Source organism: Oculina patagonica, chromosome 5 (genome assembly GCF_052425735.1).
Source record: "Oculina patagonica isolate OP01 chromosome 5, crgOcupat, whole genome shotgun sequence".
Classification (NCBI taxonomy): Eukaryota; Metazoa; Cnidaria; class Anthozoa; order Scleractinia; family Oculinidae; genus Oculina; species Oculina patagonica.
In genome coordinates, this window is record NC_135762.1 from 15,287,503 (window position 1) to 15,311,424 (window position 23,922).

A 23,922-nucleotide genomic window follows, 5' to 3' on the forward strand; every position below is an offset into this window, starting at 1 on the left:
AAGAATGGGGCCGTACTCAAGACCTCTGGGCACAGTTTTTCAGTATATGCACATCGTAAGCCTGAAGTTAGAACATCTAAAAACAATAAATTAATTAAACATAGTGACCGTAATGACGAGGTGGCCGTAAGGCGGGATCAACTGTATTTTATTTTAAAATGTTTACCGTATTTTCTCGATTTAACACCCCCGGCTTTTATTTCAAACTTAGCGTGGTGGACCCAACGTTTATTTGACCCTAATAATGCAGTCTGCAGTCCCGGTGTTTATTAAGGTAGTTTTGACAAACATGTATCCTGCTAATATACCTACAGCTTATTATACCTAAAATAAATACCCGAGGGGCTTATCATCCAACTCCAACTTGGAGACCTGGGGCGCTTTCCATTTAACCAAAATTTCCGGTTCGACCGGTTGATTTACAAATGGAACGCGCGCGTTCCAGTGGAAATTTTCCGGAACAGACGGACTACCTTCGGAGGTGCTCCACTTTTTCCGTTCCAACCGGATGAAACGGAAACATACCGTTCCATTTGCAGAGCGGCGGGAATTTTTCGCGCCATTTCCAATGTTTGTCTGTGAGTGAGCGGCCATTCAGTCGTAGTGTAAAATCCAAGTTGTTGTTTTGCAAAAAAATGGCATCTCCAGTCGGCGAGAAAACGGCGGGCTTGCAAGAAGACGTCCAAAAAGAAAGCACCGAAGGTAACTGAACACTTTGAATATTATGATACTCTTAAACTACTTCAGTTTTAGCATTTTGGATGTGCTTTTTTCACAGGTTCGTCACACTCGATACTCGAACGCTGGGAGGATTTTCACGTGAAGCTACTCGTCTCTTGCTGGCAAAAGCAGAAGCTAGAATTCGGAAAAGGCAAAGCTACCAAAAAGGAAATATTTAACAAAATTGCTGAGTTTAACACTATTTACAAGGACGTGAAGGTGACAGGGGAGCAGTGTAGCCGCAAGTGGCAGAAGCTGGAAGCTGCCCACAAAAAGATCACCGACCACAACAACAACACCGGTGCCGACAAGAAGAGTTGGAAATATTTTGATGAAATGGAGTCTTGCATTGGTGGAAATCCCAATGTGCGACCCAAGTTCACTCTGGAGAGCAGCAGCAGCAACACTACAGATCCTGCAAGCGATGACTCGGACGAAACTGATGATGATGAAATTGAAGGCTCTCAGGCTGGGACCTCCAGTGCAACAAAAAGGAAAGGCAAAGAAGGTGCTCATGGCAGCAAACAACGAAAGAGGAAAAGGAAATCAAAGTCTTCAGCGGCAGAAATGCTTGCCTTTTTAACACAATATGCAGAACAGCGCGAGGAAAGTGAAAGAGAAAAGACGGAATTGATGAAGGAGATGAAGGAGGAACGAAAAAGTTTTTTCGACCAGTTTCTAAAGATTATGGGTCAACGGAAATAAACATACCTTTATACCTTACGGGACGTTTTTAAGGTCCTCATTGTAAACTTTATGACCTTGTTATCTGAGTACTTTGGTGCAAGACTTGTGATGCTTTGAAAATTTGAAACCAAGATTTAATAAACATTATCTGAGATTTTCATGTGTTAACTTCAGTGGAGTTTTGGTGTATATGTGATGTACACTGAATAAATGTACTCCATTTTTTTCTCATGCATTTAGTACTTAGTACAGCAGTGTGAAAAACTTGAAGGTATAATTTTTCGTGTGCAAATTTTATCCTATTTATGTTTTTTAAAGTGTACGAAAGCTTGCCAGTTAATATGCAATTTCTAAGAGATTTGTATAATTCCTGGAAAAATGTGGGATAGAAAATTAAAATATATTTGATAGTTCTCAACCCTTAGTCTCTTCAGCTCATTTTGTTTGGTACAAATAATATGGCTCTCACTGCCGATTTCTTATTAAGACATTACCTTTCTGTCTGATCATGCCTTAATAGTACACAGATTGGGGCTCAAGGTTCTCACTAACTTTCTGTGGTGTTGAGTACAGAAAAAAAAAAAACCATCAGGAGATGTCATTTTATTCTAAGCCACAGGCATTATGCAAATTACATTCAGTTGTGTTAAAAAGAAAATATTTACAATTTTCTCACTCTAAGCAAGTTGATTTCAGCTCAAAATTATTTTCTTCATTGAACCATCTGCATTTACAATAACTATGAGCAATGTCTTATGATCAGAACTTGTTTCAAAATACAGCATTTATATCTATAAAGCATTACAACCCAGTTCTGATTTTATTTTTCAGTGTCAAGATACTAGGTGGAAATAATACAATTTTTTTAGAGAGGTTTCATAATTTATGTAGAGGAGGGGATATGGTGATTTGTAGAAGGGGCCACAATTTTTTTCTGTTAGAATTTAGTGTGGGGGGTATCAAATATTTCTACCAAAATGAAAGAAGGTATAAGGGGGTCCATCAAAAAAACTTTCTGTTAACATGGACCCACAATTATTGCATTGAGGCACTGGAGAAGCTCAGGGAAGATTTGTTATAAAATACTGTATAGATAATTATCATGCAGTGGTTTGATATATGATGTTAAACACCACAGTGTGTGTATCAACATCAACACATTCTGTGTGTAGTTTTTTCACATGAAATATTACTGGAATGCATGATTCGTCAATAAACCAATGGCATTTCTAGCTGGTACAGAAAACTGTAGTAAATGCTTTTATTCATTCTTTATAAACTATAAAAAAAATAGTTTTCCTGTTGTTTTGCTGGGGGGTGGGGGCAGGGAAAAAACACACCAATAATAAGGAGGCTTGAAAAAATTTCAAGGAAAAAATCAAAAATCGACAAAGCCCCTCTTTACATAAATTATGAGCCCTCCCTTAGTACAAATGAACTTTTTAGGTTACACAAATTATCACATAAGATTTGCCATGTGAGCTCTCTTCTGCTCTGCCAGCCTGCAAACTCTGCCATTTACTAGGGAGTGATCAACATCCCCATCGTCATCATCATCATCATCATCATCCAGAAAGTAGCCCTCATCAAAATCATCATGTAGGAGGCAAAAGTTGTGCAACACACAGGCTGCCATGATCTGCATGGTCATGTGCTTTACACTGAGGAGGTTTAGATACTGCAGTTTACGCCAGCGCCCTTTCAGAAGCCCAATTGCACGTTCAACAACTTGCCGCAGGGTAGACAGAATTTCATTAAATCTGATCTGTTGCCGTGTCAAGTGCCCGTTATCTCTGAAGGGGACCATGAGCCATCTGAGTGAAGAGCAAAAAAAAGTGTCAGACACACATGAAATTATTGTTAACAAAGGGTGGAGGCAGGGAAGTGACTGTAAGGCCATTTATGTGCATATCAGAAACATAACCAAAACCTTTTAAAAAGTTTAGCATTATCATAGTTGACAGATAATTTATTTTTGAGTACCTTGTTAGTGGATAACCACCATCGCCAAGTAGGTGAGTGTCTCCTGGGAATTTGGCAGCTGAGTTCTGCCACAGAAGTGAATTCCGCAAAATTCTTGAGTCATGAACAGACCCTGGCCACCCTGCTAATACGTCCCTAAATACCATTTGATTATCACACACCACCTGTTGCAAAAAAAAAAAAAAAAGATTACACTTTTTATTAGCAGTGTATGGTGTTTTATACACAGATTTATACAGATTTAGTGAAGACTTTTGTCGGATTAAACTTTTTTTACCACATGACAACTAACAACTTCAATAATAATAATAAGAATAAGAATAATAACAATAACAATAGTAACAATAATTATTGGAATTGTGGAAACTCTGGCAAGTCATATTGGTATTCAGTTTGTCATTGATATTAGAGGTTTCTTTTAAACTGTGACTATAAAGAGCTGCGATTTTACCGACCCACCCCATAAATAATGAATACTCTTCACATTTTTTTATGCCGGGTAACTCTGATGTAAAACATGAAGTTAAACCTAAAGCTATATCAACAATCATTGTACCTGAACATTTAGTGCATGGAATCTTTTCCGGCAATTATATGCCTCCTTGTTCTCGGAAGGGCATCGTATATGGATCAGGGTTCCATCTATTGCACCAATTACTCCTGGGAAAGTATCCCCAAAATCCGCCTTGACCTCATTTATCTCGTTACCTAATAAAGTACAAAAAATAGCTTTTCACAAACTTTTCTTCTTCAATATATGACAACAAAATAGGCAAATCCATTTCTTCATTTTATTTTTTTTTTTTAATATACATTCATGGGTGAATACTTTTAGTATACTCAAGTTATTAGCAAGGACTGCAATCGAGATACATCAATATAGCCGTGTTTTCAAGTAGAAATGGAGGCGAACAACCACGTACATGTATAATTTTTATTTAAATATTTGTCAACACTTCATCAATAAACAATTAAGTTTATCAGTGATTATTGATGAAGTGTTTACATATATTTTTTTTTATATATTTTTATTGCATGCAAATAAATATCGATTCATTTGGAGCTGGAAAAATAAACTGCACTTGACAAATTTCCGTTTCGGGTAATTGTTACAAATAATATAAAATAAATTTGTAGGACCATGAACACCTATTTTAGAAATTCATTGTAATAAGCTTGCGTGTGGTATGTTTGTGTGTCGGCTGTTATGTCCATTTTTTTCACATAGTGGGACAGTTTTTAAATTCATTGAAAAGTTTAGACGTTATTTCGTCAGTGGAGCCAGTGTTAATCGCATTTGCTGCAGTTTGCCATGATGATTTCAGAACAATTTTCAGAATTTTCTTTGTTTTCCTTTCCGGGCACCGTAACAAATGTAAGTTTCTGTAAGTGTATTTATAAATTTGGGTTTCAGTTTGTGTCCTTTTCAGTTTAATTCGTTTGGTAATTTCTGTTACTCGTATTTTATTTTAATTCAGTTTTAACAACGATTAACTATTGTTTGCTCAACGTGTATTGTAATGCATTTCGTATCTATTCGAGTTGGTCTACGTCTGTTTTATATATCAAAGGATCACAATTAATGGCATGCGTATAGAAGTTACTTCCCGGCTTGTGGCCGTATTTGGCAGTTACATATATTAACTAATTAATTTTTTCCACAGTCATACAGTTCACTCACCATTTGGCCATCTTATGTATTGGTTTTTTAGCTCACACACCGCTTTCATCACTCTGACCACTGTCCGCGAAACACTGCTGTAGGTTACATTAAATCGATCGGCGATTTCCCGAGTACCTTCTTGCGTCGCCATTGTCCAAAGGAAGAGCAATATCTGCTTCTGTGGTGGAATTGTGGGCCTTCCGAAAGGGTTGCCTGTTGGTATTTTGCCAGTTTGGATAACTTCTCTAGTCAATAGTTCGGCAGTGGTGCGAGTCATCCGAAAATGTGCTGCGAACTCATCTCCAAAGTAACTCGGCACAGTTCTCTCAAAATAGTTTTGGATACGCGATAAATTTCTTCTAACGAAACAGCAAGAAACCCCTGCTATTGAAACAAAGTCAAAGTTATCTTCGTTTCTAAAAAAAAAATCGATTTCTTCGTCAAAATTGTCAACAAAGTCGCAAATTAAAGGAACTGCAACATCGTCCATTTTGTTTTGTTGCGCCTTTACAAAGCGATTTTTAATCGACCAATGAGATTTCACGTTTACGACTGAAAACGAGGCTCCAGACCTCGCACGGAAAAAGCCTTTCCATTTGACCCAGAAAGTTTCCGGAATTTCCAACCGGAAATTTTGGTTAAATGGAAAGCGCCCCTGGCGTTTATTCGGTACCCGGCGTTTAATCGAGAAAATACCAAAACGGTACATTCAATACATGCTCTATACAAAACAGTCATTAAAAAGATGAATTAAAAAAGAGGGAATTCAAAGTGAATACTTTAGGTATGATCACATGCTGCATATATTACAATTCAGTTTTTTTAATCCTATAATACCAAATGTCTCGATTTCCTTTTTTTTACGTTGGCAATTCATGAAATGTTTACATGGAGGGAGGGCGCCCCGGCTAACCGAGTTACCCAGCTAGAAGTGCTGAAACATAGCGCGCCTTTACACGCAGAATTCACAGCCCTACCCGAGTTGAGACAGCGTCTTTGAAGCGTGTCACAGCGTGGGAAAACCATGTAGATCCAAATGATTGAAGAAAAATATAACCTTTTTTACTGCATAATCAATGTTAGCCGTCCTCAAAGCTATTTTTTAATGTTCAAGCTCTTGAGAAATTTTCCGCGTACATTTTTTTGATTTAGGAAATTCGACAGTCTTTGGCCATCAAATTGAAATTAAATTTATTGTTGAGTGAATAACATAATCATTGCTACAAATATTTAGAATTTAAATTAGCTGCTGCCGACACTGTTTGGGTTCAGAATTTATACACAATAGCAGCGGCATCTATATCGCAAAGGTGAAGCAGTTTTCGTCTCGCGAGCCTCGCACGCCCGTAGGGCGTCTCCCCAGTCTCACTCACAGTTTTGACATTGGATCCAGACCTTTCGCTCTCGTACTAAGACCGAGCGCGTTCGCAAAAAATACGACTATTTTGCAGTCAAGTGGTCTTCCGTCCATAATTTTAGAAACGTTTGTTCCTACGTTGCAGCGATCTCTCAACACTGCTGAGAGACTAGCAAGGCAGCTAATCATGTAACTTCTGTACTCATTAATCTGCTTGTTATCTACGTACATCAACAAAAAAAGACGGTAAGTGTTTCATAGTGGCACTTAGTATTTTATTTTGTATCATAAATATCTTCTAGATTGCTATTTGTATCTTTACTATCTGCACCAAAAATACTGTGAACGAAACACAGCCTATTTTTGGACCTTCTTATGTGAATCGAAGATAGTTTAGTTTTCGAAATCCACATTTGAGGTTGGCTATCTACAAAGTTCGTTAGTGTTTTTTCTATAAGAATATTGTTTGTTTTCTACCCAAGGCTGGATATTCTTATTTTTCTGTCGATTTTAGGCTGAAAATATTCTTAGATTATACTGGTATGACATTTCCATTTTAGAATGTATTGGGGTATCAATTAAGTGTTTGGTGTATAACTTCTTGCAGAAATGTTGTTATCATCAAACATACGGCTAGTGCTGCTTTTGTTGTTGTCGTTTTTGGCTAGCTGCTTTTTAGAGAAAGGGAGAATTTTACACGTTATAGTTGAAAACATATTATTGTATTGTATTTACAAATTTTCAACGCACAAAATCATATTTTCAAAATCTCAGCCTCGGTTTTATTCTTAAAATATTCTTTAAATTTCGCAATTCCTCTCTGCAAATTCATTGTGGACGCTTTCAAGCGTTCAGTTGTTGTAAATTTAACGATAGATTAATCAAATGTTTATCTCTTTCTGTTATATCCAGCTGGTATCAGAGATGGCCACAATCATGAAGCTGTCACTGGTGATTTTTGTTACAGTCGGTATTCTGCCATCGGGTGAGCATTTATTTGACCGTATGCGAATCTTTGCTGGCTGACGCCAATGTCTACATTTTGCCCCATAAGCATAGAGACCCATTAGCATAGAGAAGGCATCACGCTATATATGAATTGACTTGATGAAAGTTTTAGCCATTTGAAATTTTTAGCCATTTGTATGTAATATTGAAGAGATATTGGCTCGGACCCCCTCCTTGTTTTTGCCAAAAGACATTTTTTTAATGACTTCCCCCTCCGCTAAAATTATTTTGGGTGAAAACACAAAAAAGGGGCCCCCTCCTTAGTTCAAAGTCTGGATCCGCTACTGCAATTTAATGCATCGTGCCCAAATTTCTATGTACAACTTAGTTGTAACGTGTCATAGCAATATTCAGAGTTAATTTTTGTTCTTCGACCAGAAACTAAAGCGCTTATGCTAATGAGCAATTATTGTGTGAAACAAAAACTTGCGTATACGGTCAAGCCTTGGGGACAGGGGAGAGTGTCCGTATTATGTTGGTGTCCGTACTGCGTAGGTAGAGTTTATGAAATTTTGGTCTCTATTGCACCGAGTCAACTGCCCGTATTCTAGAGGTATCTGCAAGGATAGGTCTGACTGTACAGGCCATATATTGCCGCATTTGCTTTCTGTCATAATTGACTGTGTTTTCAATCTTCTTTTCGCGCAAGAAATAAAAATAATATTCTCATTTTCGGTTTCCCATGAAAAGCATTTGCAGGTGCTTTACAATGTCAGACCTGCACCGAAAGTCCGCTCCAGTCTCCAGAGCAGTGTAACATGTCAAATACTGAAGCCAACTGTGGAAGTTTTAGGTATGATACCGTTATGATACGATGATGATGATGATGATGATGATGATGATGATAACAATACTTTATTAATATAGAGCTATTTCTATCAGTCTCCAATATCGCTTTAGAAGTTATAATTATTATTTACAATGTTAAAATTACATATCTATATAAAGCGTTACAATTAAAACAAGTTCTCACTACCAGCCACTGCAGTTTACTTATTTGTAGGACGAGTTATTTTCTTACCTATGTAGTATAAACCGTAAGGCAAGTAGATAAGCCGTAAACGGTTTGAACAACCAAGAAGCAGACTTGAATGAGGAGCTACTTGTTTCTGGAGCACAGGCCCCGGCGGCTAAGAGGAACAAGCGGCTCTGCGAAAGAAAATGCCAAAACCGCTGACAAAGTGATAACGAGATGTCCATACGGGTGTCCCTAAGATTGGATTTGACTGTAATGTGTTTATCCTCTATTTTTAGGTGCATAGCATTAACAGCTGAGTTGATGAACGGTACGTTGGTTGGCATTCGAGGTTGTTATTCTTCCAATGCTGGCCAGTGTACCAATGTTTCTGCTTGTGTCCAACGAAATGAAAGTCTTCCTGATGGGGTTTATTTTGAACGTTGCGTGGCTGAATGTTGCTCTCAGGAAAGGTGCAATAAAGGCCGCTTCCCAATGTTGCCTGAGCTGCCAAGTCCCTCATCAGTCCGTGTAATTCCCAGCAGCTCAGCTAACACTACGCAGGTTTCAATCACTCAAGCACCAAAAGATCCAACTGCTGCCGGCATTAAGATGAAGGCATTCTTATATTTGCCAATCTTTCTACTCATTAGTATCAAAATAATGAGTTAAGCGTTGAGTCATACACTTGAGAAAAGTAACCAACTTGTGCTTCTTAGATAACATTAGTTTCACGTCACATTTTTTTTTTTCAGTCTGTAACCGCGGCACCACAGAATGGAAATAAAAGCGCTAGTTATGCGTGAAACGTTTTAAAGACATTACTTTATCTGAGATAAATAACTTTCGTACAAACAAGCACAGGACGCTTTTTTAAGCCTATTTAAACCACATTCATTCCAGGCAGTTCCTGGAGGGAGGGGGAACTCCCTTATTGGCCTAAACAAAAAACGTAATGGTAAACATAGCAGGGTTTTCAGTGTCCTTCGTCGTAAACTATTCTCATCGGTTTCCCATGAAAAGCATTTGCAGGTTCTTTACAATGTCAGACCTGCACCGAAAGTCCGCTCCAGTCTCCAGAGCAGTATAACAGATCCAATACTGAAGCCAACTGTGGAAGTTTTAAGTATAATGATACCGTTATGATATGATAATTATAAGCACAGTTTACTTATTTTTAGGACGAGTTATAGGCGTACGAGACGGGGGGGCGAGGGGGGCTGCAGCCCCCCCAGTGCCAAAATTTTTCGGGCAAAATGCTTGGAATTCGGGCAATAAACCTAGAGAAAAAATAGAAAATAAGCCGAAAAGTTTAGTCAACATTACGTTCAAAACGAATTACATCAACAGGAAAAGTATTTCTCAAACTCATTAATAATTCATGACGTTATAAGCCAACCAGAGCGCCCCATTCGGGTCAGGTGGATGAGTTGGAAACTCAATGAAACACCAGTTGAAAATCACTAGTGTTTCATCACGTTTTCATCACTAGTGTTTCATCACGTTTTCATCACTAGTGAAAAAATTGTTCTTAATCTGCATATTCATATATTACTCAAACACAGCTTTACATGAATCATTAATTTTTAATAAACAATGACCAGGAAAAACATTTCAAATTACAAACTGACAAGCCTAAGTCATTTGAAATTAAAGTTTACAGTACATTTCTTAAAGTCGCCAAAACAGACTGGCATAGTATCCATATCCACATTCTGAGAAACTTAAGCGGCGTAAGCGGCTGAACTTAACGGCTTAACGGCTTAGCGGCTTAACGTAAGCGGCTGAACTTTGTGCAATTCATACTCTTTAAAAACTCCACCAACCTCGAGTATTGGAACATTGACACTTCGCACTCGTTGCCAATCCTCAAAAATCCCTATTGCCCACTTATTTTTATATCTGGTAGACTTCGGTACTGCTCTCTCTACGCAAAGTTCTTCTTCCTCGATTGTTTTCGGGGAGCGAAACCTTCCTTCGGCCATGGCAAAAACAATATGTAAATCCCTTCAAGTTCACAACGCTTTTAGAATACAAATTTGGTGCAACGCGAAACTATTGGATAATTAAAAACAAAAGCTCACAAATACAATGAATGCCGACTGAATACAACAAATCACACATACAAGGCATTTTAAAGAAAAATGGGAAAAAATACGACACTGCATAATTTTGTATTGTTTCTTTAGAGAAGTCATTTCAAAAACTCGTGCATCGTGTTTCATCACGATTTCCAAACACTCGAAAACAGATGAAAGCACTCGGCCGAAGCGGCCTCGTGCTTTCATCTGTTTTCTCGTGTTTGGAAATCGTGATGAAACACTCGCACTCGTTTTTGAAATAGTACTGGAAATATACCAAACTTTGTGGTTCAAAAGTCCAAATTTCCCATTTATCTGCTTTCGTTTCCTCTCGCAAATTGCTATAATCATGTTCGATTTTTCTCGCAAATTCTGGTGACCCCTCAGTCTTTTCCATAGCTTGAGCGTTTGCGCACGGTGGATTTAGTACAAGACCTTGAAACAAAGCTGTTTTAAATGTAATGAAGCTAATGCTTTCGACTCAGATGTTTAGTTCTCAGGGCTAGCTTAATACTTTCAACGAAATGTTTTAAAACCCGTTCATCCCTGAATGTTTTACACGCTTTTCTATGGTGGGAAAACAATGTAATTGTAAAAACAATGTAAAACAATGTAAATTGGCTTCCCAAAATTTAATTTTTGCTGAACTACCTTATTATAGGAAATTAACGCGTCATGAAATTAACGCGAATTTCAAACATTCGCGTTAATTTAAGTCGCGTTAATTTTTGTTAACGTTAATTTCCGCACCGTTAATTAAGTGGAGCGTTAATTTCCATGACGTTAATTTCCGTTATTTTGGCACCAATTTCTCGTTACAGTCCAGACGTTCTTGACTCCAAGGAAAAAGCATAATTTTATCTGCCACTATTATTGACACTGTGAAGAACGCTCAAAGTGGTAAAAGTACCACGAACATTGCTTTCGTTTAAGATTATAGGCCTACAAGTGTTGAAATATACTTGTTCCTGTTGTGTAAGTCGCGTTAATTTCCTTCATTTTGAAATGTTACCCCTCTTTCGCGTTAATTTCCTTTATTGGAAAGTAATTTTTCCTTTAATTCGCGTTAATTTCAATCGCGTTAATTTCAAATACCTTAATTAACACAAGCGTTAATTTCCTATAATAAGGTAAACTGAATAAATAAAATATTTCCGAAAAAAGATTCAGTTTATTGACACCTTCGGACGACGCCACGAAATTAATTAAAGAACCTAAAGCAAGCAGGCGAAGTTTGTACGCGACTATTTCAATGCACGTTTTATTTTCCGTTTTATATGCCTCTTTTTTCGGCTTTCAACCCATGCCATTTTTTTCGGGCAAAAAGGTCCCCGCCCCCCAGGACCGAAGGCGCCCGTACGCCTATGGTTATTTTCTTTCCTATATGTAGTATAAACCGTACCGCAAGTAGATAAGTCGTAAACGGTTTGAACAACCAAGAAGTAGACTTGAATGAGGAGCTACTTGTTTCTCGAGCACAGGCCCCGGCGGCTAAGCGGGACAAGCGGCTCTGCGAAAGAAAATGCCAAAACCGCTGACAAAGTGATAACGAGATGTCCATACGGGTGTTCCTAAGATTGGATTTGACTGTAATGTGTTTATCCTCTATTTTTAGGTGCATAGCATTAACAGCTGAGTTGACGAATGGTACATTGGTTGGCATTCGAGGTTGTTATTCTGCCAGTGCAGAGCAGTGTACCAACATTTCTGCTTGCAACCAGAGAAATGAAAGCCTTTCTGGTCCGGTTTATTTCAAGCGCTGCGTGGCTGAATGTTGCACTCAGACACTGCGCAATAAAAACGTCTTCCCTATACTGCCTGACCTGCCAAGTCCCTCAACAGTCCATGCAGTGCCCAGCAGCTCCATTGCTGGCTCAGCTAACAATACGCAGGCTTCACCAACTCAAGCACCAAAAGATCCAACTGCTGCCGGCATTAAGATGAAGGCATCCCTATATTTTCCTATCTTTCTACTCATTATAATCGAAATAATGAGTTAAGCGTTAAGAAAGGTAATCATCTTGCGCTACTTAGATAACACAAGTTTCACGTCGCATTTGTTATTTAACAACAAAAAAAGCCTTGGCCGTGCTTTGTTCTGTTATAAAGCACGCAAGGAAGTGACGAGAGCACGAAAGAAGTGTAGGGTGAACACGAGCCGCAGGCGTGTGTTTCTCCCTACTTCTTGAGTGCTATCGTCACTTCCTTGAGTGCTTTATAACAGAACAAAGGACTACCAAGGCTTTTTTATTTGTTTTATAATGAAGTTTTACTTAAAAATTTAGAGAAATTGGATTTAAACAAGATGTAATCTCAGGATGCGCGCGCAGAATGGCGTGACGGATCGTACGCGATGGAGTCAAAAGTCTTTTGATCTACAAATTCTTTTTATTTCAAAAACGCATCTGAATTTTTGAAATACAAGCACGTTAATTAAGCACTACTTGAGGCCTTATCATTACTTTTTGATAGAGCTGAACCACTCAAATCTTGAAAATTCTCCTCGGTTTGCTAAAACAGCGAGATTTGAAATGATCTACAAGCTGCACGCGCACGCAAACGGTAAAAGATGGCGAGAGCACTCGTAAGCAGCGTGCTTTATACTCTCTTAATATACAATCTTCGTTCACTGTCCAAAATCCACGCGCGCCATTGGTTAAAATCGAGCACGTGATTTTCCTTTACCTGTCGTCAGCAAACTCCAACAGTGCAGTATTGACAATAATGCACAAAAATCGTGCATTATTGAAAATGTTTTCAGCTTCAAGGCTTGCAAAAGTGGAAGAAAAAGATATTCCTCAAATTATCAACGATTCAATACCAAAAAATACCAAGAAGAAAACAACCTGGAGTGTTTTCATTTTCAAAGGTAAACTGAAGCTGAATTTTTTGTGTGCGATTGACTTGCTGGCTTGCAATTGTAAAAGCGATCGGCTCACCTTGAACAAGCTTCTCGCTGACTGTATTTATGAACGACTCCAGCTAAAGAACAATTTAATGGACCATTTTGAGCTTTATTTATTTTTCAGCTTATTTTGGATTTCTGTATTATTGATCTTTACAGCCTGCATGTATAATTATGTACTACTCAAATTCTTATTATTATTCATTAAAAGTCTAGTTCAAAGTTCGGTGAATCGTGTTTTTCTTGCAGTGTACTCAGATTGTATATTAAAAGGGTTAGAGACTGTTAGTTCGTGTTTTGTTGACAAATACACGCACTTGCTGGCCGCACAATGAACTCGAAATTTTTAATACTGCACTCGGCTACGCCTCGTGCAGTATTGAAAATTCTCGTTCATTGTGTGGCAAGCGCGTGAGTGTATTTGTCAACAAAACACTCACAACAGTCTCTAACCCATAATTAATATACAATCTTCGTTCACTGTCCAAAATCCACGCGCGCAATTGGTTAAAATAGATCACGTGATTTTGCTTTACCTGTCGTCAGCAAACTCAGACAGTGCAGTATTGACAATAATGCACAAAAATCGTGCATTATTGAAGGTGTCTTCAGCTTCAAAGCTTGTAGAAGTGGAAGAAAAGTATATTCCTCAAATTATTAACGATCCAATACCAAACAAAATCGAAGAGGATAACAACTTGAAGCGCTTTCATGTTCAAAGGTAAACTGCAGCTCAATAAATACATTTTTGTGTGCGATTGACTTGCTTGTAGTTGCTTGATTGTGAAAGCCATCGACTTGCATTGAACAAGCTTCTCGCTGACTGTATTTATGAACGACCACAGCTGATGAACGATTTTATGAACCATTTTAAGTTTTATTTCTGTACGGCTAATTTGTGATTTTTGAGTCTAATGCTTGCGTGCGCTTTGCGCATGCGCATTAGACTCTTTGTTATATGAAAAAAGCTGTTAGCAATCCCAAGGGAATGGTTCGGGATCGATAATCGTTCGCTGTAATGTAGAAAACAATGATCAGCTGCAAGAACGGACTCCGTACGGACACGCACGATTAGTTTCAATTAAAAACAGCCAATCAGCGACACGTGTTCCCACGCATAATTAAAAGTTCTTTCTCAAGTCACGATTATTCAACACTTGTCCCGGCCTTTGCCATACACTGAAATCGAATTTCATGCTTTTACGACTCTCAGAGATCTTAAGTTCTTCTTACAGCTAGAAAAATCATAAAATGGTTACATTGATATGGAAGTGATGATTCGCGAAATTTGTACATCATGATAAACAGTCTTCGCTCCTGTGTATGGTAGCTCGATAATAATTGCCTAGTTTCCAGCGTTCAAAAGGTCATCATTATATTGACGTGAGCATTTACACCCGTTTTTAGGAAAATCTGTCACTAAGTGCTTACAGTACAATGGAGTAACAGTCACTATTTCAAGTGCTTTTATTGCAAAATTTGTTTCAAGAGTCATCATCAAAATGGTGAAAAATCTGAAAGAAAACGATGTGAAGTTCTTCAACCCTTGTTGTAATGAACATGCTTTTTGTAAATCGTCACGCAATCTTGTCCAAATGTTTAATCGTTTCTGCTTTAACGGACAATACGGAAGAAGTAACATCAACTCTTGTTCATACTTTAAATTTTGTGAAGCATATAACATTTATGACTGTTTCGTTTTCATCCATAATCATCCACGATGCCCCTAGCTTGCTATAAGCATTTTAAATTAAACTCCCGAACACAAACCTCTAACCAATTTTAACCGGCTTACGAAAACCGCGCAATCTGTATCACTATGCCATACGGCATTAGACTCATGTCACCCTTGGTGACCTATTTTTATATTATTGATGTAATCCCGTGTAATTATGTACTACTACACTTCTTATTTTTAAACATTAAGTTTGTTGTTTGAAGTTCGTTAAGTCGATGATCGCTTGCAGTTCGATGCAGTGTACTCAGATTGTATATTAAAAGGGTTAGAGTCTGTTCGTTCGTGTTTTGTTGACAAATACACGCACTTGCTGGCCTCACAATGAACTCAAAATTTTCAATACTGCACTCGGCTACGCCTCGTGCAGTATTGAAAATTTCTCGTTCATTGTGCGGCCAGCGCGTGCGTGTATTTGTCAACAAAACACTCACAACAGTCTCTAACCCATAAATAAAGCACGCTGTTTAAACCAATCAGAACGCTCGTTAGATTGTCACTTTATTATAACATACTGTAACCACAGTAGCACAGAATTAAAATAAAAGCACTTGTCAACCGTGGCGCTTTTCGTGACTCAACAATGCTTTGTATAAAGGGAAATAGCTTTTATACAAAAAAGCACAGAAATACGTTTATCTTCTCCACGGTCCTTTCACTTTGGGCAGCCTCTCCTGGAGGGAGGGGGGGGGGGGGGGGTTGGCACACGCTTATTTGGCCTGAAAGGGAACGCACCGCTGAACAGGGTAGGGCTTTCAGGGTCCTTCGCCGTAAACTGGGTACACTCTCGACACACTGAAAAAATAATACTGCAGACACGACAGGTACGAAAGGAGTTCGAGGTCTTTGTCTTAAGTCACGCTTAAGGTTTTTGGCTCGCTTCGCTCGTCAACCCACTCGGGAGCCTGTTCGCAGGCTATTTGTGGGAAGCAAAACCTCCCGAAAACTCTAGAAAAACTTCGGACGATCTTTGGCAATCTTCGGCGGTCCCTTAATGACCTGCGAAGTCTTCTGATTTTTTTTTGATGATCTTCGAAAATCGTCGGAAATATTTGGATGATCTCCGGAAGCGTTAGGAGAGCTTTTTAGGGTAGCTGGAGAGCTATTTAGGCGAACCAAAGCGCTATTCGACGCCTGCCACGCAGGCTTAGCGGAGCGCTATTTTGACTTACCGGACGCTATTTAGGCTAGCTGGAGTGCACATCTGCATCTGAGCACTAACGTTATAGTAAATCACCGACCAATCAATGTTTTTTATATGAGTCAAAGTCCGCAAAGCTTCAAAGTTTGCCGAAACTTTATTTAAATAGTAATTAATTGCTTTCATTGATGATCTGCGAAGGGGAGAAGGGGATTGGGGAGGGGAGGCGGGCGTTGGTAGTACACGCAAACTTTAATTCGGGGTTCAAAACATTTTTAACTGATCACATACGAACCTAGTAAATGACCTAGCTCACCAAGAGTCTTTCGTAGCTTAGCGGTTAGAACGTCCAAACAGTATCTGGGAGGCCATGGGCTCGATTCCTGCGTCGGAGACTCGGATGTTTCTTTGCCCCACGCTCGAGACAAAAGGAATGTTTCACTTTTAATCAACATACTTGATTATTCAGGATTCTTTCCTCGACCGACTGCTCCCATTGTAAAGCTGCTTAGCATGATGAATAAAACTTTGAATTAATAATTGTTGTGCTTTTCTTGTGTGTGTGTGTTTTTTTGGAAGGACTGTTGAAAGACAAGCAAAACTGAAACATAGTATATTGCAAGAAGTACCGACAGCATTTTTTAATCGTCAAATGAAGTCAGTTATGTCGCGTGCTCTAGTTTGTGCGCTACGTTGAAACTTATCAACCACGCATTTATATTTATAATTTGGCTTGCTAATACCGTCCAAGACATTTCCAAGGTCACCTCAATCCTATTTCTAAACGCTTGAAAAGGCAAAGGCGAGGAGCTCACACCCATCATCTGTCAGTATATCGTCTTGTATCGTGCGAAGGACAAACTAAGATCTTTTCTATTTTGGACTTTCTGTTGGAAAAACTAAGGTAAGATGGCGACAGATAGTGATCTAACGTAATTCATTTTTTACACGTTTTCAGGGAAAAAGTGTAGGTTAATTAAATGTAGACGTAGATGTTAGAGAACAAAATTCCGCTCGTAACCACAGATAGAAAGAAAAGTCCCCTTAAAGTGCTAATGTTCTTCGATTCAACAGCAAGGCATCGGCAGACCCAGGATTCCAAAACCTTTTCGAGTTCTTCGTGCTAAAAGAAACCTGAGAAGTCCGACAATAAAATATTTGTTTGCCCCAAGGCCAAGAATACCACAAACGCAAATGGAACTATGTTACACGAATTATTGTTTGTTTCAAACACACCAGTTCGAAGCCCAACCTCTTTATGTAACTTTATATAATCTCTTCAAATAAATCATTTAGTTTGAAAGTACATGTAGAACGCCGGTAACTCGAACTCGGATAACTCGAAAATCCCGCTAATAAACTCGATCGAACTAAGGTCAACTCTGAACTTCGATTTCCCTTGGATTTGACACCACTTTTCAGTCATTTTTACTCGGTTAACTCGAACTCGGGTAACTCGAAAACCAAGCTAACTCGAATTAGATTTCGTTTCCCCTGGTCAAAATTTGGGTCAAATTTACCCCGATAACTCGAAAACCGGTTCTTGCAACTCGCCACGGTTGCTCATTGATTAGAGCAACGAAGAAATCACGTATTTGATCTCCATTTTCCACTCTAATCGTAAGAATGTATGGCTGTGTTAAAGCTTCTGACGAGATAAGTTCAAATTGTACTGTGCTGTATACTGAAGTGCTTTAAAATCAGTAAACTATCAATTATTAACTTGGCAAATTAAATATTCAATCGACCCCGATAACTCGAAACCCCACGAACTCGAACTGTTTGTCGTTTCCTTCAGAGTTCGAGTTACCGGGGTTCTACTGTACTGTATGATCTCCAAAAAGAGTATTTCTGGTGGCTGGGAAATCACATATGTAACTCGGGTTTTGAATTGAAAGTTGCGTGATAAAGTGATTCGAATTTATTATTCCGTTCCACTTTAATAATTTCAAGCTGTGACAAATTTCTATTCACTGTTGCAAATTATTAAATCGTTTTTCCCCTTTCATTTATATCCAGCTGTCATCAGAGTTGAGCAGAACAATGCGGTGGTCATTGGCGATTTTTGTGGCTGTCTGTACACTGCCATCCGGTGAGCACACTTACATCAAGTGATTTTTGATTAAAACAAAGCCACAATTGCTATGTGAAATGAATTGTTCCCTCGCCTTCCTGTTGTTAATGTGATCAGTCCAAAAGTGCTAGATAGAATTAATTTTGGCTTTCCATATACAGTGTTTGCAGGTGGTAGACCATGTCAGACCTGCACCAAAAGTCCGCTCCAGTCTCCAGAGCAGTGTAACATGTCTAATATTGAAGACTACTGTGGAAGCAATGACAAGTATGATACCCTTACTATGACATGATAATTATTACAAGTTCTCACTACCATCCACGCTTCACCTATTCGGAGGACGAGTTATTATTTTTCATCTTCATCGTATATCCGTACTGCATGTAGATAAGTTGTAAAACTGTGTACGTAGCCAAGCGTAAGCGTTGGATGTAAAACTCTTTGTATGTAGAAAGTGTACACTTTAAATATCCACTGTGGCACAAGGGGCGGATAGTATGGCGGCGTGCATGCATACATTTTCAAATAAGAATGGCGCAACCATACATCATATGTTTTGCAGAGTTTCATCTTGGCTTTTCGTAGGGGCACAGATATTGTCTGCATAACCTGAGATAATGCCCTTCCTCCGTACTTATCACTCCGAAAAATACTGAGAATGAAAAAAAAAAAAAAAACGCCTGATCGAAAGTAATTGTCTGTATATATAAACAAGGTGTCCGTACAAGGCAGGCTAATTTGAGAGAAAATGAATGAGCTGAGACCCAAACCGCTGCAATTAAAACGAAATCAGTCAGTATAAAGCGGGTGTCCGTAAAACGGGGTTCGATTGTAATGTATTTATCTTTTAATCTCTCTTTTTAGGTGCATCGCATTAACAGCCGAGTTGATGAACGGTACGTTGGTTGGTATGCGAGGTTGTTTTCCTGACAGTGCTGGCCAGTGTACCAACATCTCTGCCTGCAACCAGGGAAATGAAAGTCTTCCTGATGGGGTTTATTTTGAACGCTGCGTGGCTGAATGTTGCACTCAGGATCGGTGCAATAAAGGACTCTTCCCAATGCTGCCTGAGCTGCCAAGTCCCTCATCAGTCCGTGTAATGGTCAGCAGCTCCATTGCTGGCTCAGCTAAAACTACGCAAGCTTCAACCACTCAAGCACCAAAAGATCCAACTGCTGCCGGCATTAAGATGAAGGCATTCTTACATTTGCCAATCTTTCTACTCATTATAATCAAAATAATGAGTTAAGCGTTGAGTCATACACTTGAGAAAAGTAATCAACTTGTGCTTCTTAGATAACACTAGTTTCACGTCACAATTTTTTTTTATCAGTCTGTAACCGCGGGGCCACAGAATGGAAATAAAAGCACAGGTTATGCGTGATACATTTTGAAGAGGTTACTTTATCTAAGAGAAATAACTTTTGTACAAACAAGCACAGGATGCTTTTTTAAGCCTGTTTAAACCACATTCATTTCGGGCAGTTCCTGGAGTGAGGGGGAACTCCCTTATTGGACTAAACAGTAACGTACCGGTAAACAGGGCAGTGTTTTCAGTGCCCTTCGCCGTAAACTGGGTATGCCCTTAACACACTGAAAGAATGATACCGCAGACTAAAACGTAGCAGGTACGAAAGGAGCTCGAGGTCTGAGAAAAGAAACGAACAACGCGTTCGGATACTTGTAGAACCCACTGATGTCTCAGTAAAACGAGACTAAACCAATAAATAAATGAAATGAGACACTGTGAATCGTGGCCACTGAAAAAAATTCAGTGGCTCAGGTAGGACTCGAACCCACGACTTTCGGGCTACATGACCACTGCTCTACCATCTGAGCTACAAAGCCACAGATGGGAACAGCGCGTGAGTGAATCCCGTATGATCTTAAAACACGAATAGGCCATTTCCGAGTTTCCCTTTGCCTCTGTTTCAAAAGGAATCAACGAGTGAAACTATTCATATAAAAATGAGTTTCACCTACAGGTACATTTTCATGCAAATCAAACTCATTTTCAGTTGAATGGTTTCGCACGTAGACTCGTTTTGAAACCGAGGCAAAGGGTAATTCGGAAATGGCCTATTTTTTTTTCAGTGGCCAAGATTCACAGCGTCAGGTCTCATTTCGTTAATTTGTTATGACTTAGGATGATTCTATAGTTCGTCTCATGTTTTTAACAATTGTTTGTGCGAAATTGTCGTTTTTCCGACTCCGGCCAGCTTTATTTGTCAAACATGTGTTGTTCCCCAATAGATACGTCTCCATGAAAATATAACGACTCCCGGAAATTTTTGATTCATCAGAGTCTGCGAATGGCGAAAGCAAAGAGAGTCGGTACTTACGCAGCATGATACCATGCTTTGCGTTAATTGAATATTCATGCGAATAAAATATATGGGGAAGAAAATATTCCGATAACTCTAGAAACCCTCGGGTGATCTTCGGCAATATTATCTGCGAAATCGTCTGAATCCTTTGGATGATCTCCGGAAGTGTTCGGAGTTCTGTTTGGGCTAACGGGAGGGCTATCTTGGCTAACCGGACGCTACTTAGGCTATACCCAGCGTGCTGATTAGTCTAACCCGAGTGCCTTTTAGGGAATGAACATTAATTTTTTAAAGGTGAGATCAAAAATCTTGAAAATAGTGAGCCAGTTTTTAAACCATAACACAAGGTTTGAATTGTGTGAAAGATGAAATATTCAGCATGTCGCGAGCGTGGGACAAAGAGAAAATCTGAGTTCCTGACGGAAATCGAACCCATGACCTCGTGGGTTTGTTTCCCGTCGGGGACTCATTTACCGAGCTTAAAATTTTTCATCTTCCTTTATTCATCACCATACAGTGTGATTTTTGTTTGTTAATTCATTCTTATGTCAAAAGTGCACGAATGATTTGCAAAATTTAGATTCACTATAAAAGACGACTTTTTAAAACGGCTTTTTTTTTTAAAAAAAAAGGTTGTACGAAAATGATGTTTAACACCCACAGTTTAAACTAAAACTGTAGGCCACAAATAGTTATATCAACTGAAGTTCAAAATACGTCACGCCTTTCAAAATTTTCTGCCTGTTTTCTAAACGCACTAACGCATGGTCTGTCTGCGTAGAACTGTAGACCTATGTATTTTTACGAAATGTAAAGAAAAAATATACAGTCATACTTAGTTGTATTGCGAAACTCCCTGATAAAGCGTGCACTAGTCACAAGAAACTTGTAGGAAAGAATAATTTAAAATAGTTTTACAACTCAAGTAATTTGGGAAAAGACTGATTTCTATTAATACAAAATCGACTTTGATGGTTTATGGGAGCATCGCGAAAGATGAACAGGTCTTTAGTTTTGTTGGAAAGAGCCTTCTACTCCCACTAGATGTTGTATCTATCTTATGTACTCTGTCTTATGTAGTTTTATATATTACAAGTGTTTTTGTCACCATTTGAAATTGTACATATTTTTTTAGTCCATTTCACTCGATCTATTTTAAACTTTATTTTTATTTACACGACCCCATCGTGTATAAATTAGCAAATGGTAAACGACATAGCGTACACTATGGAATTATGGATGTACGCGGGAGGTTGCTAAGCACGAATAAAGCGTAAGAGTCACACGAGACGATAGCCGAGTGCGGCTCTAGCTTTTTAACCAATCAGAGCGCGCGCTTTACTTTAGTTGTGCTGTAATAAAGGTTTTACTTACTGGCTGCTTGCTTTCTTGTTTGCTGGCTTGCTTACTTACTTACTTACTTAATTACTTACCCTACGTTCGTCAGTAGGTGAGTGGTATGTTTAATAACTTTAACCACTACGATAAAACACTTCGATAAAAAGCCACGGTGCAATTGTAACTGAGGCCACGTCCTGGCTGGACACCTTTGTTTGAGCTGATAGCTACACAGAAAATTATGTTTGTCTTGAGTTCAAGATACTAAGCTATTAATCCCTATCAAGATTTGTCTACTTCCAGTGTTCCCATAATGACAACTACACGCGCATACATAGGTGACCTGTAAGTGACGTCGTTACCTTTCAAGTATGCCTAAACTCTGAATATTTTAAAAACATAACAGATTCAGGATACTTTCCACGATCTACTGCTCCCATTGTAAAGCTTCTTAGCATGATGATTACAGCTACTAATTAATAATTGTTTTGCTCTTTCTTGTGTTGTTTTTTTCGTTGGAACGTGTTTTAAGACAAGCAAAACTGAAACAAAGTATTGCAAGAGTTACCGACAGCATTTTTTGATCGTAAAATGAAATCAGTTCCGTCGCGTGCTCTAGTTTGCGGTCCGCTACGTTGAAACTTAACAACCACGCATTAATATTTATAATTTGGTCTCAACTGTTCAAGGTCACTTCAATCCTATTTTTTCAACGGTTGAAAAGGCAAAGGCGAGGAACTCACACCCATCATCTGTCAGTATATCGGTTTTTATTGTGCGAAGGACTAACTAAGATCTTTCTATTTTGCACACCCTGTTGGAAATACGACAGATAGTGATCTAACGTAATTCATTTCTATTACGTATTCAGCGAAAAAGTGTAGCTTAATTTATATAGACGTATATGTTAGAAAACACAATTCCGCTCATAACCACAGATAGAAAAAGCAGTCCCCTTAAGTGCTAATGTTCTTCGATTCAACAGCAAGGCATCGGCAGACCCAGGATTCCAAAACCTTATCAAGCTCTTCGTGCTAAAACAAACCTGAGAAGTCCGACATAAAATATTTGTTTGCCCCAAGGCCAAGATCGAATACCACCGTTATGCAAATGGCTATATGTTGACACGAATTATTGTTTGCTTCAAACAAACCAGGCAGTCACTTTATGTAACTTTATACAACCTCCCCAAACAAAATAATTTGGAAGTACTGTATGATCTCCACAAAGAGTATTTCTGGTGGCTGGGAAGTCACATGAAACTCGGGTTTTGAATTTAAAAATGCGTGATAAGGTGTTTTGATCGAATTTATTGTTTCGTGCTACTAGTCAGCAAGCTGCGACAAATTTCTATTCACTGTTGCAAATAATTAAATTGTTATTAAACTAACAATAAGTCGGCACATAACAGTGACATCATCGCAAAGGTAAATAAATTTTTCTTGATCACCAACAATCGTCATTCAACTCGACAGACGACCTAACTCTGCTTGAACTACTAGAAGTTTCCATGTAGCTTGTGGGTATCCATCCATAAATTTACAAAAAAAAAAACGTTTATTCCTACAATCTATGATCTTTTGACTATCTAAAGTGCAGATAGTTTACAAATAGATTGGATTCCAAAATCCAACTTTAAGATTAATATTACAAGAGTTGATGTTCGCGGGAGAAAATATGTCTCAGTGGCCCACTCCGGCAAGGGCTAAAATGTTCTCCAAAAACATATTAAAGAGCCAAAAACATATTTGCATATTTATTTTATAATAATTCCAAAAAAAAAAATTAGTATGGGTAATCAAATGGTGACGAGTGAAATTAGGAAATAATTTCACGCGCATTTTGTCAAAATTCTAATAATTTCCCGAGCCTTTAGGCGAGGGAAATTATAAGAATTTTGACAAATTGCAAGTGAAATTATTTCCTAATTTCACGAGTATAACATTTG

General features: G+C 38.6%; 2 protein-coding genes across 2 annotated transcripts in view; both read left to right on the plus strand.

Annotated features, from left to right (window-relative positions):
- The first annotated feature begins 16,816 nt into the window (after positions 1 to 16,816).
- Positions 16,817 to 19,693, plus strand: LOC144652954 (uncharacterized). The gene is made up of 4 exons (XM_078512852.1): positions 16,817 to 17,139; positions 18,255 to 18,327; positions 18,471 to 18,576; positions 19,174 to 19,693. Exons 2-4 carry the CDS (start codon positions 18,279 to 18,281, stop codon positions 19,556 to 19,558), a joined length of 540 nt encoding a protein of 179 aa, XP_078368978.1. The 5' UTR covers positions 16,817 to 17,139; positions 18,255 to 18,278; the 3' UTR covers positions 19,559 to 19,693.
- Positions 19,694 to 22,501: 2,808 nt separating this feature from the next.
- The window catches only part of LOC144652955 (uncharacterized), a 68,066-nt gene continuing 66,645 nt past the window's right edge, over positions 22,502 to 23,922 (plus strand). Inside the window, exon 1 of the mRNA XM_078512853.1 lies at positions 22,502 to 22,803. The gene's annotated coding sequence lies outside the window, so the exon portion shown is untranslated. The remainder of the gene's footprint in view (positions 22,804 to 23,922) is intronic.

Coding starts and splice junctions, on each gene's coding strand:
- LOC144652954 (XM_078512852.1), top strand. CDS start 18,279: ATGCGGTGGTCATTGGCGATTTTTGTGGCTGTCTGTACACTGCCATCC. Junction 18,328..18,470: donor TGTCTGTACACTGCCATCCG/GTGAGCACACTT, acceptor TTCCATATACAG/TGTTTGCAGGTGGTAGACCA. Junction 18,577..19,173: donor TACTGTGGAAGCAATGACAA/GTATGATACCCT, acceptor CTCTCTTTTTAG/GTGCATCGCATTAACAGCCG.